Below are 14,473 nucleotides of genomic sequence, written 5' to 3' on the forward strand. Positions count from 1 at the left end.
TGATGACTTCCAATAATTTAGGAATTTCAATTTTTGTGTGTGTGTGTGTGTGTGTGTGTGTGTGTGTGTGGAACTGGGGATTGAACTCAGGCCCTTGCACTTACCAGGCAGGTGCTTATTCTACTGAGCTTTCTCCCTGGCCCCTTTTTAAATTTTATTTTAATTAATTAATTAATTTATTTATTTTTGAGTTTCAGGATATTAACTATTCCCTAACTTCCTTAATGAACAACTTCTGCTATCTGGTTTTAATACCTTGGATGATCTCTAAGACAACTGAGTGAATATAAGCTAAGATGGTTCTTAATGTGTTTGAGTGGAGTAAGGAAGACAAGGTTAATGGTTTTTCTTTTTGTGGGAGGTGGGAGGTATTGAAAATTGAATTCAGGACCTCACTTGCCAGGCAGGCTGCACTGCTGAGCTAAATCTCTGGCCCGATAAGGTTAACTTTAATGTCAACTTTAGAGGTTTTTAATTCTATTAACCTTTTAAATATTAAACTCTTGGGCTGGTGAGATAGCTCAGCAGTCTAAAGCACCTGCTTAGGCAAGCTTAAACAAGCACAGGGACCATAGTTCTATCGCTGGCACCACATGCCACACCAGCCCTCCCTCCAGGACAGGTTGAACTTGCCACAAAAAATAAATTAATTAATTAAAAAAAAACTCTTAAGATGTTGATAAAGGTAACATATTTTGATCAGTTTAGGTATTGTTAATTTATGTAAGCATTATTATTATTTTTAAAAAGCATATTGCTTTGGGTATAATATAAAAGCTTTCAAGTAGCCAAGCATGGTGGCTCATGCTTATAATCCCTGCACTCAGTAGGCTGAGGAATAGCTGTGAGTTTGAGGCCAGCCTGAGCTACAAAGTGAGACCCTATCTCAAACACACACAAAAAATTAAATTACAAAAATTAGAAAGCCTTCAAGTAAGGGGAAAGAGGGCCAGGGATCTAGCTCAGCAGCACAGCACCTGCAAAAGTGGAAGGTCCTGAGTTTAATTTATGGTATCAACTAACCAACCAGCCACCCAACAAACCCAGTAAGGTTACAAGTATTTTATTTTATATATGTTCAAAAATTTTTCCAGTTTTGTCAGTTACCTCTAAAAAAGAGGAAAAAACACTGATGCTACACTATATAAGATACTTAAATATTTTTAAACTAAAAGTATATTTTGCTTTAAGATTATTTTATTGTAATATGTATTGATACTATTATTTGTAAAAATTAAAATAGTACTATTAAATATGGAAAGTAGGCTTAACAGTTTAAAGGCTGTCACTTAATCTGGATTTAGCCAGACTTAATAAGTGTTGTGAATTAAAACTGAAGATTTTGAAAGTGGGGAGGAAGAAGTTTTTAAACCAAATATGAATACATATACATGTAAAAACCTGAGTTTTACCCAGGTGTGGTGATACATGTATAATTCTAGTACTCAGAAGGCTAAAGCAGGGGAATCATTGTGAGTTTGAGACCAGCCTTGGCCACAGTCAGCTCAAGGGCGGCCTGCACTGTATAACGAGACTCTTGTTTAAAAAAAAAAAAAAAAAAGCTGGGTTTTTCATCTTACACTGTGGTATTTGTTTACCCATGCAATCAGTCCAGGACCCCAAAGAAGACCAAAATCCACAGATATTGTACTCAAGTTCCTTGTATAAAAAGCCATTGTTTCGGGATATAATCTACTCAGATACTCCCTTAGTACAATTTAAACCTTCTGTAGATTATTATCAAACCTAATACAATGTAAATGCTGTAGATAATTGTTATATTGTGTTGTTTAGGAAATAAGGACAAGAAAAAAGCATGGGTATAGTTTTTTCTTCCTGAAAAATTATATGTAGCATTAGCAAAGCACTGCTGTGGGTTACATTTTTCTGAATGGTTTAATAATGTTATATGGGAGCTTGCAGGTTAGTTCAGTTGTTTAAAGCGCCTGGGCAAACTTGGTCAGGCGCAGGGGACCATGGTTCGATCCTCAGCTCTGCAGGCTGTACCAGACCCACCCATAATAAGGCAGCCTAAGCCAGCTTCCCCCCCCCCCCCAAAAAAAAAAGAGTGTTATGTGTTTAATTTTATAGCTTTCCGTGTAGTAGCTGTTTTTGTTTGCTTTCAACTTGACGTAATCTGATTTTTATTTCTTTTTCTCTATTTTACTGTGGGCTTTACAAAGTAATAAATATTTCTGAGAGTTTCCACTTTTTGTTCTGTCACCTGAGGTGATTATAATGCTCAAATCTCTTTGTTGGTTGCCTTTGACTAAATGCTTTCCAGCAGCCCCGGGCTCAGCTCCTGGTTCCCAGTATGGCACAATGACCAGGCAGATTTCTCGACACAACTCTACCACTTCTTCGACATCTTCGGGTGGATACAGACGGACTCCCTCTGTGACTGCTCAATTTTCTGCTCAGCCTCATGTTAATGGAGGTCCACTTTATTCTCAAAATTCAAGTAAGCTTGTGTTTCGCAGGCATACAACAGTGGAGCTCCTTTTGAAGGAAATTATTTGAAACGATTATTCTTGCCAGTGATAGACAACAATTGAAACCATGCTATTTCATGTTTATATTTGCTTTAGAATTTTAGTGTTTGAATCATAACATTTTGATGCTAATTGCTTACCGCTTGTCCAAAATTCAGACTGAATATAGTATACTAAAATTTAACTGTTGCTTTAATATGCTATTCTCATTGCAGAAATATACTCAGAGAACAGAAAAAAATCGCTGAAATAAGTAAATTTATTTTTATTGGGTTGCTGTGTTAGTTTGGTGTAATGGTAAAATTAAAGACAAATAGTGTGAAAATTTACCTTTAAAATAATAAATGAAATTGCTGGCTATCACTTTTAAGGTCATTAACTTATACTGAAGTGAGTTCAGAACCAATTAAAAACATTTATGATGCTTGCTTAATTACTGTCTTCGAATACTTCTAACAGTGGGAAGAATTTTCTTTTGATTCCTTTCTGTTCATCTAAAATTGCACATCTCAATACTAATTGCAGTCGTTGTTCAAAGCTGTTAAGATGAGAACATAGTTTTTAGCATGTAATAGGAAATTTGAGGAGCTCAGGGTGGTCATCAAGTTCACTTTCCTTATTAAGATGCTTAATTCAAAAGGAAAAAGGTCTGAAATGCGCTGCTTGTCTAGTATTTGTCATTAGCCTAAGGCTGCAGTCACCAGACATGCAGTCACCAAAATGGGGCTTTCCGTATAGCTTCTGTAATGGCTTTCTAGAGCTGCACCCTGTCTGCTTAAGAACCAGTGTGAGAGCTGAGTGTGGTGGCACACGCCTGTAATTCCAGCACTCGGGAGCCTGAAGCAGGAGGATCGTTTCCAGTTTAGACCAGCCTGGGCTACAAAGTGAGCTCAAGGCCAGCCTGAACTACATAGCGAGACCCTGTTTCAAAAGACCGAAAAAAAGAAAGAAAGAAAGAAAGAAAGAAAGAGAGAGAGAACCAAAATCATGTTGGGGATTAAGGTCTTTTTAAAATTTATAATGTATGGCCTCAATCTGTATTTTAAGCAGTGCTAAAAGGAAAAAAAAAAAAAACAAAACAGTGCTAAAAGAAAACTCTTTCATTATTTTATTTATTTATTTATTTATTTATTTATTTATTATTTTGGTGGAACCGGGGATTGAACTCAGGCCCTTGTGCTTGCCAGGCAAGTGCTTATTCTACTGAGCCACCTCCCCGGCCCTCTTTCATCATTTTAAAAGCGTTTTAGTTAGAGGTTTACTGTTTTATAGCAAAAACTCCTAAAAGTTGAAAATACATTAACAAATGTCAAAACACAATGATGCCAAATTTATGCAACCTCTTTTCAAACTAAATTTTTCTTTAAAACTACTAAGAAAATTTTAAACTTTACCAGTTAGAATTTTACCTCTCATTTCACTTGGTCATTTTTGATGTTGAAGATAGCTAGTATTTGAATATTCCACAGATTAATAATTCACCTCATTAGTTTTATGAACTTTTCGTTTTTCCATATTCTGTATTTTTAGATATCATCTTTATTTTCATTATTTTTCATTTTTCCACTTAGACATTTGTTACTGTACAAGTAGGGTTATTTCACCTGTACATGTTTCTGTAATTTTATGTTAGCAATACTCAGTTATTTTCCAGTACGACAGTTTCATTAGTAAATGTCTACATTCTTTTGAATATTGGAAAGCAAAATTGGCCTCACATTTTTAATATATTGTGTTTTGTCTGGTTATCCTTCAATATGAGTTACTGTTGGTGTTGTAGTTTTAATAGTATATAAATGTTTTAGTGTTTTAATGTGCATATTTTTCTTTTTGTCTAAATGTGATGCAAATGATTAGTAGCTTCACAGTGTAGCTTTCTTTTTGTTTACATACTAACCAGCATGGCTAGTCACTAAAGGTTGTTTCTTTTAGAAAATTTAGGCTTGTGGGAATTATTTTTGAAAAACCAAAACCTCTCAACTTTTATTCAACAGAATAAAGAAGACCACTTTCTTAGTGAATTGTTATTTTTAGCCATAGAGCAAATTTAATGCACATATGCTGCTTTAAATTGTTGCTTTTAGAAGCCTGAACCTCTTTCAAGCATTTTATATTTACCACCAAAGTCCATGTAGTGGATTAATTGAAATAATTTTCTAAAAAATGATTCTTGGAAACTAGTAAATTGTTTTTCTCATCAGAGTAGTGGCTCTTATTAGTGACTACTTGAAAACTGAATTTTCCCATTTGGCCTTTCTTTTTCTGAGTCATCTTTGGCAGTTACTGTCCTATTAAAATGAGAAAAAGCAGTAGAACATGTACATGTGCATATTTCTAGTTTATATTACAGTTTTTACAACAATGGCTGCCCAGATAAGCATTTGCTATGTTTTCTATACATTATGTCCTTTTCTTGGAAGAAGTTGAACATTTCAAGCTAACTAGTTAACTTTTTAGAAATTAATGACAGAATTGTAAATTTTAATTTATTCATCAGGTTTCCTGTTTTCAAAACAGTGATTAAAAAGCTCATGCCTGAGAAACCTGATCCCATGAAACTCTGAATAACTAACATGGTATAGGGAGCATTGTTACTCCTTAGCAGTATCTTTAAAAATAAAATTGCCAAGTTAAGTTTTACAAACAAAGGGTTCTGTTGAGCTGTGTATAAAATTAAATATATTAGAAATATTTGAAAAGGAAACCTGTAATACATTTATTTGTGTAATCACATATTATATTTTATTTTGTTCTACTTTACAATAAAAGCTGGACAGTCTGTTACTTTATAGAGTTATAGCATAATTATGTTCTAAAAAAAAAAAACAACATTCTGGAAACCTCTGTAGGTATTTCAGTTTTAGGTATTTTAGAAGTGTTTCTTAAGAGTTTGAAATTGCACTGAAATGAATATAATGGTAAATTTAAAATTTCCCCAAATAAAATATAATAGGATTAAATTAAATATATTTCGGTGTTTTTAAAAATACATTCAGCTAATTGGCTAAGCACACTTGGCCTTAGTTTGGCTTTGGGGACATGAACTTGAAGAAAGTTCTTCAGGTTTTTGTTTTGTTTTTTGTTTTGTTTTGTTTCATTTGCAAACTGTTCTTTGCATACTTATGTTTGTGGTCTTTGTAACTGACTTCTGCTTTTTGTTTGTTTCCTTTTCTTTCCTTTATCTGTTTTACTTCCCCTGCACTATGTCGTTGCTACCAGTTTCTATTGCTCCACCCCCTCCCCCTATGCCTCAATTGACTCCACAGATACCTCTCACAGGCTTCGTGGCCAGGGTGCAGGAAAACAGTAAGTTTGGGAAAACTGAGCTATCAAAGAATAGAGGCTGTTTCCTTATAGCATGCATGGCTGATGAGTCATTTTTCTTACTTTTATTGAGAAGCTAATATTATCTTGAAAATAGGTGCAGATATGTTATTGAAACTGAAGAGCACGGTCTTCAGTTTTTTCTCTTGTGTGCATGATTACTGACTCGTATAAATTTCAAAACTGCAGCTTTCTTAAGTATATACATGACCTAAAACCTAAGATCTGATCTTTGCATAATACAAATTGTATAGAAACTCCCACTTTTAGTAGTTACCAGAGAATTAGAAAACATTTTTTATAACAAATTTATTTTTTTCCCATAATTTTATTGAGAAACAAATAGCAATGAAACAGTTTCAAAGCATACATTCTTCCTAGTGGTTATATAACAAATTTATAAAGATACATTATGAGATTAAATTTATTAGGAAGCTGGTACAGATCCCCCAACCCGTTTAATTATTTCCTTTTTGTTGTTTTCATTTTCTTTTTGAGATTATTTCATTACGCAGTTTGGGCTGGTCTTGAACTCACTTTGTAGCCTATGCAGGCCTGAAACTCACAGCAATCTTCCTGCCTTAGCCCTCCAAGTTCTGGGATTACAGGTGTGTGCCACCATGCCTGGCCTCCCTCTTTAATTATTCCACTGAGCCATCTCCCTGGCCCCCTCCCTCTTTAATTATTTTAAAAAAAATTAGGGAAAACTTGTAGCCTCAGGTTACTATACATAAATGAATTTAAACCTAGATAAAGATAGCTCTGTAGAGTAAGTGCTTGCCTGGCAAGCGCAGGGTCCTGAGCTCAATCTCCAGTACTGGGGGAAAAAAAAAACAAACCTCTATAATAAATAAATTGTATTCATGCTATCCATTTAATGTTGAATGATAATGAACATAGACCTCACTTCATAATATGGCTACATACAGGCTGAAAACAGTTATTTCTTTTTCTTTTTTTTGGGGGGGGGTATTTTTAGGGAAGGGTCTACAGGGTGTTTAAGGTCTCACTGCTAGATCTGACTTATAGTGATCTGCCTGTTTACAGCCTCCTAAGAGCTGGGATTACAGGCGTGTATCACCATGCCCAGTCTTAATTGCCATCCCAGCTCGCCCTGGCACGGTAGGCCTGGGGATCGAACCCCTGGCCCCTGTGTCTGCCTGCAGGCACTTTAGTCTGCTGAGCTATTTGGCTGAAAACAGTTATTTCTGAATATATAATCTGTCAACTCTTTCAGTTTTTCTCTGAATGAAGATCAGAGTTAATGAGTATTGTCAGTTATTTCTAATAGAAGGCTTTAATCAGGTTAGACTAGTTTATATTACTGCCTGATTAACTTTGAGGTTCCAGAAAACATTTATTCTAGCTACATGATCACAGTGAGTGTTGTGTGGTAAAAAGAAAAATAATGAATTGTATTATGCAAAAAAAAAATTGCTGAAATTGAGATGGTAATGTTATATAATACTAATCTACTTCATGTGGACCTCTTCATGAAAATAAGTTTGTAAATGGTTTGAGCAGGTGGGGAGCACATGTGACCAGCGTGTTTTGTAGGAGAACATATTGTGGCAGCTTTGGCTGCTCTGTTGTGTTACTTTCCCCATTTCCTGCCTTCCACCAGTCAAATATTTGTATTTTCAATATTATGTGTTAGGCTCTGAGAAGAACACAAGTAATTTAAGACAAAGTCCTTGCTTTGAAGAAGTGTATGATCTATGGGTTTAATAGGAAGCATTAGTTTTAAAATGTTGAAGTTTTTTTTTTTTTTTTCAAGACGGGGTCTTGCTATGTAGTTCTGCTAGCTTTGAACTCACTTTGTAACCCAAGCAGGCCTTGAACTTGTGATCCTCCTGCCTCAGCATCCTGAATGCTGGGATTACAGGTGTGCATTACCACACCTGGTTAAAGTGTTAAAATTTCTGAATGTAAACCTTCCTTACTAAGTATTCACTGCTACTTGGAAATTCTGCCCAAATGTTTAAAAATAAGTGACATTTATGTTTAAAAGTCAGGAATTAGGGTAAGTCACTGGTGCTTAATGCTGCAACAATTTAAAAACTAAGTCACAAGCCATTTAGGCTTATTGAATGCTGTATTGCTAAGAATTATTAGCAGATACCTTAAAATAGTTGCAATTGATCAGTATTATGGTTCCAAGGCTCATTGACTTATTTGGTGACTCTCATTAATAGAAATCAATTAGTAACATGCACAGTACTTCCGAGCATCCATGCACATTGCTAAAAGGCCCTTGTACAGCTATTTTAGTTCTTTTTATCAAAACATGTGAGTTGATTATTCTCTTTACACCACAGTTTCTCCCTAGTTTATTTGACATATATTTTCTTTGAAATCAAGTTAAGGGAGTTGATAATAAACTATATCAGTACTTTAAATGGCTTTCGATGAACAAATTTGCTGTCTTTAAGATACCCATTTTCTTTGGGTCTCAAAGTGGGTGATAATAAATGCATGTAATGTTTAACTTACTAACTTATTAATAAGTGTTTTGGGTTAAAATGAGCCCCTTGCAGTTTCTTGAAATTTGTATCATTTAAAATTTTTTTTCTTATTTATATTTTCTTTAAAAGAAAAAACACAAGCCTCTGACTCAGCAGTGTGTTAGTATTCCTTTATAATGTTAGTAAATTAAATGTGCATAATGCTATGTGGTATTATGCAAAGAAACGGACTGAACTCCTATCATAATATGAAAATAAGCCAGTGTTGATGTACAGTAGTTGGACATAAAGATATTTGTGTGAAAACACTGAGCTAGTAAGTTGTTTATAATTGAAAAGCAATGGCCATTTAGGCAAGTATATGTGACCTATAAAGCCAAGTTAAAGACATGAGTTGTCGCTATTTAATGTGGGGGTGGTTTCATACCTATTTTCCTTTCTTCATGTTAGAAAAATCGGTGGAGGAGGTATGGGCAAAAGTAAAAGAGACACATATATGTTGTAGAAAAATCATATACCTTTAGACAGCTATTAGAATGTACATCACCATACAGAATTTGTCTTATTCTTTTCATCCCTAAGAGTCCATAGAAATCACACAGTTGAAGTGGTGATGGGAGTATGCCTATTACCTGCAAATGTTTTAAATTGGAACCTCTAGAATTTTAACACATTATTCCAAGTCAGGTGAAGTAAAATTTAAAAACTTCTATCAATTTGTATATTCTTTTATTTTTCTTTTGAACTTTTAAAGAAGTTTGTAAATCAGAAACTTAAGCATGAGTTGTGTTTTGAATTGCTTAATTTTGGTGCACTTATTACTTGGTATTACAACATTTCGGTCAAAATGGTTTTAGTTGTTCTCCCATTTTATTGTAAATACTTTTGGTTACTTAAAAGCACAAACATGTACTATGGCCATTCAGAATTAGAGGTATGATTCATTTTATCACTTTTAAGTTTTTTTATTATTATTATTACATTTTCCCTCCTTAAATCTTAGTTAGGAAAGTAGATCCTGAGCCAGGAATATAGCTCAGAAGCACAAGCACCTGCCTGGCAAGTGCAAGGTCCCAAGTTCAGTTCCCAGTACCAGAAAAAAAAAAAAAAAAGTGGATCCTTCTTTAGAATCTGATCTTTCCCTTATCTCATGCTTCTATTTTATCAGCAGTAATGCAAAAATCTTACCTTCCTTTCAACAGTTAAATACAAAATTAATTTTGTATTTAAAGATTTTCCACTAACTGGAAATTTTACTTAATTTTTGTTAAATAATACAGTAGGAAACCTACATGCACAAGCTAGACCTGCTGTTACCAACTGTTTCTCTCCATCAGAACAGTGAACAAAAATATGCCCACTTAAGACTTAGTTTTCTAGGTCACAAAAACTGGTAAAAAGCCAAAATCTGGTATGAATAAACACAATAAAGAAACTATCAAATCATTAATATAATAACATTTATTGTAAAGCAAATAACAAATATGAATAAGATTTATTTTAGACAGTCTTAAAGAGTGACATTTGTTTTAACTTGAGCCTTGGAATAAGGAAACTTCTATAATCTTTATTTAAAAAAAAAGATATTGTTTCCTAACCTCTTCCATCCGTTCATTTTTTAGTATTGAAATCCTCATTTTAAGCTCATTTTAATATTGCAGAATTATTACAAGTTGCATAAACTTTTAACACACCAAACTGTTACTTCTAATCATTGCATGTTTGATTGTAGTGCATGCTGTACTTTAGAGCTTTCTTACATTTTGTTAATTTATAAATTTCCCTTTAGACTAATTTCTGATTCATATTGTCTGAATCTTTTTAGTTGCTGATAGCCCAACTCCGCCACCACCACCTCCACCAGATGACATTCCCATATTTGATGACTCTCCCCCTCCACCACCACCGCCCCCAGTGGACTATGAAGATGAGGAAGCTGCAGTAGTTCAGTATAGTGACCCATATGCAGATGGGGATCCTGCCTGGGCCCCCAAGAATTATATCGAAAAAGGTAAGGTACCATCCCTCATCATAGCATTGATGTGAGGTCAGTACTTAAAGAGTTTTAGAACTTTAGAAAACATTTACTCCTGTGTTTTTGTTGCCCATTTTAATGTAAGAATTAAGAATCTTCATAAAAAGTTGGTTTTGTTGTAACACTATAGATTTAATTGGCATAATTTAAAATTCAATTAAATACTGGATGTAGAGCACTCACGTGATATTTCAATTATTGTCTCCACAGTTGTTGCAATATATGATTATACAAAAGACAAGGATGATGAGCTGTCATTTATGGAGGGTGCAATCATTTACGTGATAAAGAAGAACGATGATGGCTGGTATGAAGGAGTCTGCAATTGAGTGACTGGTCTCTTCCCTGGAAACTATGTTGAATCAATCATGCCCTATACTGATTAATTTTTTTTTTTTTGCCTTTGAAGTAGAGTATTACTCATACTGTGGGACTATTACGGTTAACAGAGTTGTCTTAATGTTCTAAAATGTGCCCATATTTTCAGGACATGCTGTCTATTGGTATATTTGAATGTCCACCTGTAAGCATAAATCTTTGTGGCAGTTTGTATTTTGCTAAACAGCAATTTATACAAGGGGCTGCCCATAAATTATTATGCTTATATACTTAAACATTGTTAACTTTATGACCAGCCTAAATATTCTGGGGAAGTGGGATATATTTAACAAATCATGATTTAGACTGTACATGTTTCAGTGCAGCATGGTTACTAATGCTATGTCAGACTAATATTAAAATCAGAAAACCTAAATGCTGGTGCTGGTCATACTTTCTGTTTAGATTCTCTCATTTTTAAAAACTGTTTAAAGCATGCATAAAAATTTATTAAATATACTTAAAAATTCCAAGATGCTTCCAATTTATGTACTACTTTCTGGAGTACTCATATTAGATGAGTCGCTAAGGTCTTCTTGTGAAACAAACAAAAAAATTATCTTGTAATGTTGTAATTTGTAACTTAAGTTTTTTAAGGAGTGAATTTGCATTATAAATTTTTCCATTCATAAATACATAAGTGAACCAAAGGTTTTTGTCCTTTCCTTCACTGGTTTGCTTTTAAAAATAGAAAAACTGACTTATTACAGAATTATGGTTCTATTTTCTCAATATATTAACTTCAAAAAAAATTTTACCCTTATCTCAGTGTGTCCCAATAGTAACGAGACGGATATTTGCAGATTTGAAATCTGAGATTATTTACAAGTCAATCTACTGAATTCCTTTTTTAAAGTAACTTTTGAAGCTAAGTAAATGTTTCAAAGTATGCACATCATTCTCTAGGTAAAATTATTAAGGAATGCTATGGTAGTCCTTCAGTTTTACAGTAGACTGTTGTACACTGGCTCAATAAAAACTCATAAGCATTTTTTTACATATCGTAAAAGTGGATGCAATTAATTTGTGAATAGGCATTATTTAATCTATTGCCTGGCACTAGCAATGTAAGATTTTAAGATAATTGGGAAAGGTCAGTGAACATCAATATGCTTAACCAACAGATCTGTCTTTTGACATCATTGAAACGCAACACATGCACTTTGTGTGTCTCCTTTTAAGGGAGGATTAGCCGGATTTTTTTCTCTTTTTATCTTATGTGTAATTCTTTATTGCTTAGGATACTAAAGTAGAGCACTCCAGTGTGGGGTTCTGTGTATTGAGAATTTATTTGGATTTCAAATTTCAGTTATGTAGTGGGTGTTACAAATTTAACAGCATTGTGAATGGTGAGACTAGTGCAAAACATTTCTGAAAATTAAAGACCATTATTGCTATCAAATCAATGTGACTGTTTCATACGCATTTTACCTTTAATTTTAAAGTATCATTAGTGATCAGCTAGCTACCTTCTACTTCCCTTTTTCAAGTTGAATGTTTTCTTAATTTGTATATAATATGTTGTCCAAATTTTATGTATAATCTTTTTATAATAAACCATTCTCTTATGTTAAATGTTGCATATTGTTAAAGTATAAGTAATGTCAATTTCTGGTGTAGACTTCACAATTTTTCTGACCTGACTCTCATGTTGAAACAAGAGAAAACAAGCCAAATGAATCTGAACATTGATTATTTATTGGTGCAATGGCTTTACATGTGGCTATTAACCCTGTAAACAATACCACATATAATCATCAAGATACCTCGATTAGACTTTATAGGACTACAGTGACAGATTCAGGTGGTTTAATTACATTTAAAAAGTTTTCTGAAAAACTGCCAATAAGAAAAAACTGCCCAACAGTGAGGTTGAAATGATTTTTGGTTATCTGCACATGAAGCAAACAAAATGTATTCCATAGATTTTTTTTTTTTTAGGCACAGTCTGGTAAAATAGCTGCCAGAAAGAACAGAAACAGTCATCATTTTTCTCTTGTGAGTACAATTTCTGAAAGCTGAATGAGGGCGTCTCTCTCTGGGGACGGCCGGAGCTTACTGATTTCCCGTATTGCTTCGTGACAGTACTGCTGGGCGAGGTAGGTTGTTTGCTGCACACCATCACTCTGTGCAGAGAACAAAGCAGAACAGATGTCATGACTGGATTTGCTCTGAAGTTCCTGCTACAGTGCATTAAATCATACTTTTGAGGTCAGATGAGCTGAGGGTGAGTCACACTGTTAACAGCCAAACTATGTTTCTGATGTTCTCTTTTCAACTTACAGTTCTGACTTCTTCTGCCTGCTACTTTTAGCATTTTTTTAATTGAAGCAAATTTTTTTCTATTAGCGTACAAAGAAACTGACTCATTAATATCAAATAGCTATTTTCTATTTTTTACTTACATAATTGAGTTTTTCAAAATTTAAACAGGATGTGGTAACATACACTTGTAATCCTAGTGCTCTGGGATGCTGAGGCAGAAGAATCACAAGTTCAAACCCACTCTGGACAACTTAGTGACACACTGTCTTAAAATTAAAAAAGGGCTGGGCATGTAATTTAGTGCAAAGGCCCTAAATTCAATCCCCGGTACCACAATCACAAAGGAAAAAAAAATCATTAAAATATATACCTCTATATAGAATTCTATGTAACAGAATTTAAAAAAACATAAAGCATTTTCAATAAAGGGCTAATGATGAAAATCAACAGTTCCTTTTCCTGAAAGCACTAGCCTTCTCAGTTATTTTTCACTTACCAATTGTAGTTATGTGTTACCTTTTTAGAAGGAAGATTTGGCTCACTCACTGTGCCTAATTTGATCATTACATTGTTGTCTTTAGTGCTTGTTAATTACCTTTGTCATCACGTAGCATCAACGATCTTTGTAAGATGAGGAGGCTATCAGTGTTCTTGTCCTTAACTGTGTACCATTACATTCTAGGCATTTGCATTCTATTCTGTAATTATTTTCAATGTTGATTCTTCCTAAAAGCTGGACATTAATAAAATACTTATTTCTACGGTGTAAGATACTGTGGAATGAAGTCACACAGTATAATTTATTTCTGTCTCCATGGTGTGTGATCCCACTGTCTGTTTATAGAGTAAAATATTTCTAACATGTTTGAAAGGCTTCTGGTTTCTTTATGCTTTTCCAATTGTTCAAAATAATGACATTTTAAGTTAGCTATGTCTTTTTGTACAGAGGCCTGCCTTTTTCTTGTTTCTATACATTTTGCTGAAGTACACTCACTGATAATACCCAGAAAATATGTACAGGACATGAACTCTTCAGTCCTCCTGTAGTAATGACTTGCATCTGCCTTCAGTGTTAATGGCTGATCTAACAGTGTGCAGGCCTTGGCTGGAAATGTTTCTGCCCCGCTGCTCTGCAGCACCCAGTGTCTGCCATCCAGTGAGCCAGTTCTAATCTCTTCCTTTTGTTAGGGGACCACTTTTTGTTCTGTGCTTAAAATATTGTTTCAGCTTTTCTTTAGAGTCGATTTTTCAGTCATTTATAAATTGAGCCTGTTCTTCTGAGTGAAATTTATATTTTATTAATACCTTGTTTTATGCATGCCATATTTTTTGTGGTCTTCCTATTTTTATTTTTCAGTCTATCTTGGGAGTTTTGTTGTTGTTGTTGTTCAGCAAGCTTTAAATCAATTCTAGCAGTACTGAATTACCCATCACATTAGGAACAGGGTCTAGAAGCTGGAGTTTAGAGGGACTACAATATGGAGGCCTTTGGAGAACATTTCTGTGGATTTTTT

General features: G+C 34.1%; 2 protein-coding genes across 16 annotated transcripts in view; one reads left to right on the plus strand and one right to left on the minus strand.

The window, feature by feature from the left end:
* The window catches only part of Abi1 (abl interactor 1), a 134,310-nt gene extending 123,665 nt beyond the window's left edge, over positions 1-10,645 (plus strand). For 4 of the 14 annotated variants that reach the window (XM_023701961.1, XM_012517074.2, XM_023701962.1 and 1 more), the window contains 4 exons: positions 2,288-2,461; positions 5,712-5,798; positions 10,107-10,292; positions 10,527-10,645. In XM_023701961.1, coding sequence (XP_023557729.1) covers positions 2,288-2,461; positions 5,712-5,798; positions 10,107-10,292; positions 10,527-10,645 — 566 coding nt within the window. Of the gene's footprint in view, positions 1-2,284; positions 2,462-5,711; positions 5,799-10,106; positions 10,293-10,526 lie in introns of all 14 variants that reach the window. The other 10 variants (XM_023701963.1, XM_012517085.2, XM_012517080.2 and 7 more) reach the window with 5 other exon arrangements.
* An 851-nt stretch (positions 10,646-11,496) lies between these two features.
* The window catches only part of Pdss1 (decaprenyl diphosphate synthase subunit 1), a 40,751-nt gene continuing 37,774 nt past the window's right edge, over positions 11,497-14,473 (minus strand). For both annotated transcript variants that reach the window (XM_023701971.1, XM_023701972.1), the window contains exon 11: positions 11,497-12,820. In XM_023701971.1, the coding sequence (XP_023557739.1) occupies positions 12,680-12,820 (141 nt within the window). In that variant the 3' untranslated portion in view covers positions 11,497-12,679. The remainder of the gene's footprint in view (positions 12,821-14,473) is intronic.

Source organism: Octodon degus, unplaced genomic scaffold (assembly GCF_000260255.1).
Source record: "Octodon degus isolate 3935 unplaced genomic scaffold, OctDeg1.0 scaffold00145, whole genome shotgun sequence".
NCBI classification, from domain to species: Eukaryota; Metazoa; Chordata; class Mammalia; order Rodentia; family Octodontidae; genus Octodon; species Octodon degus.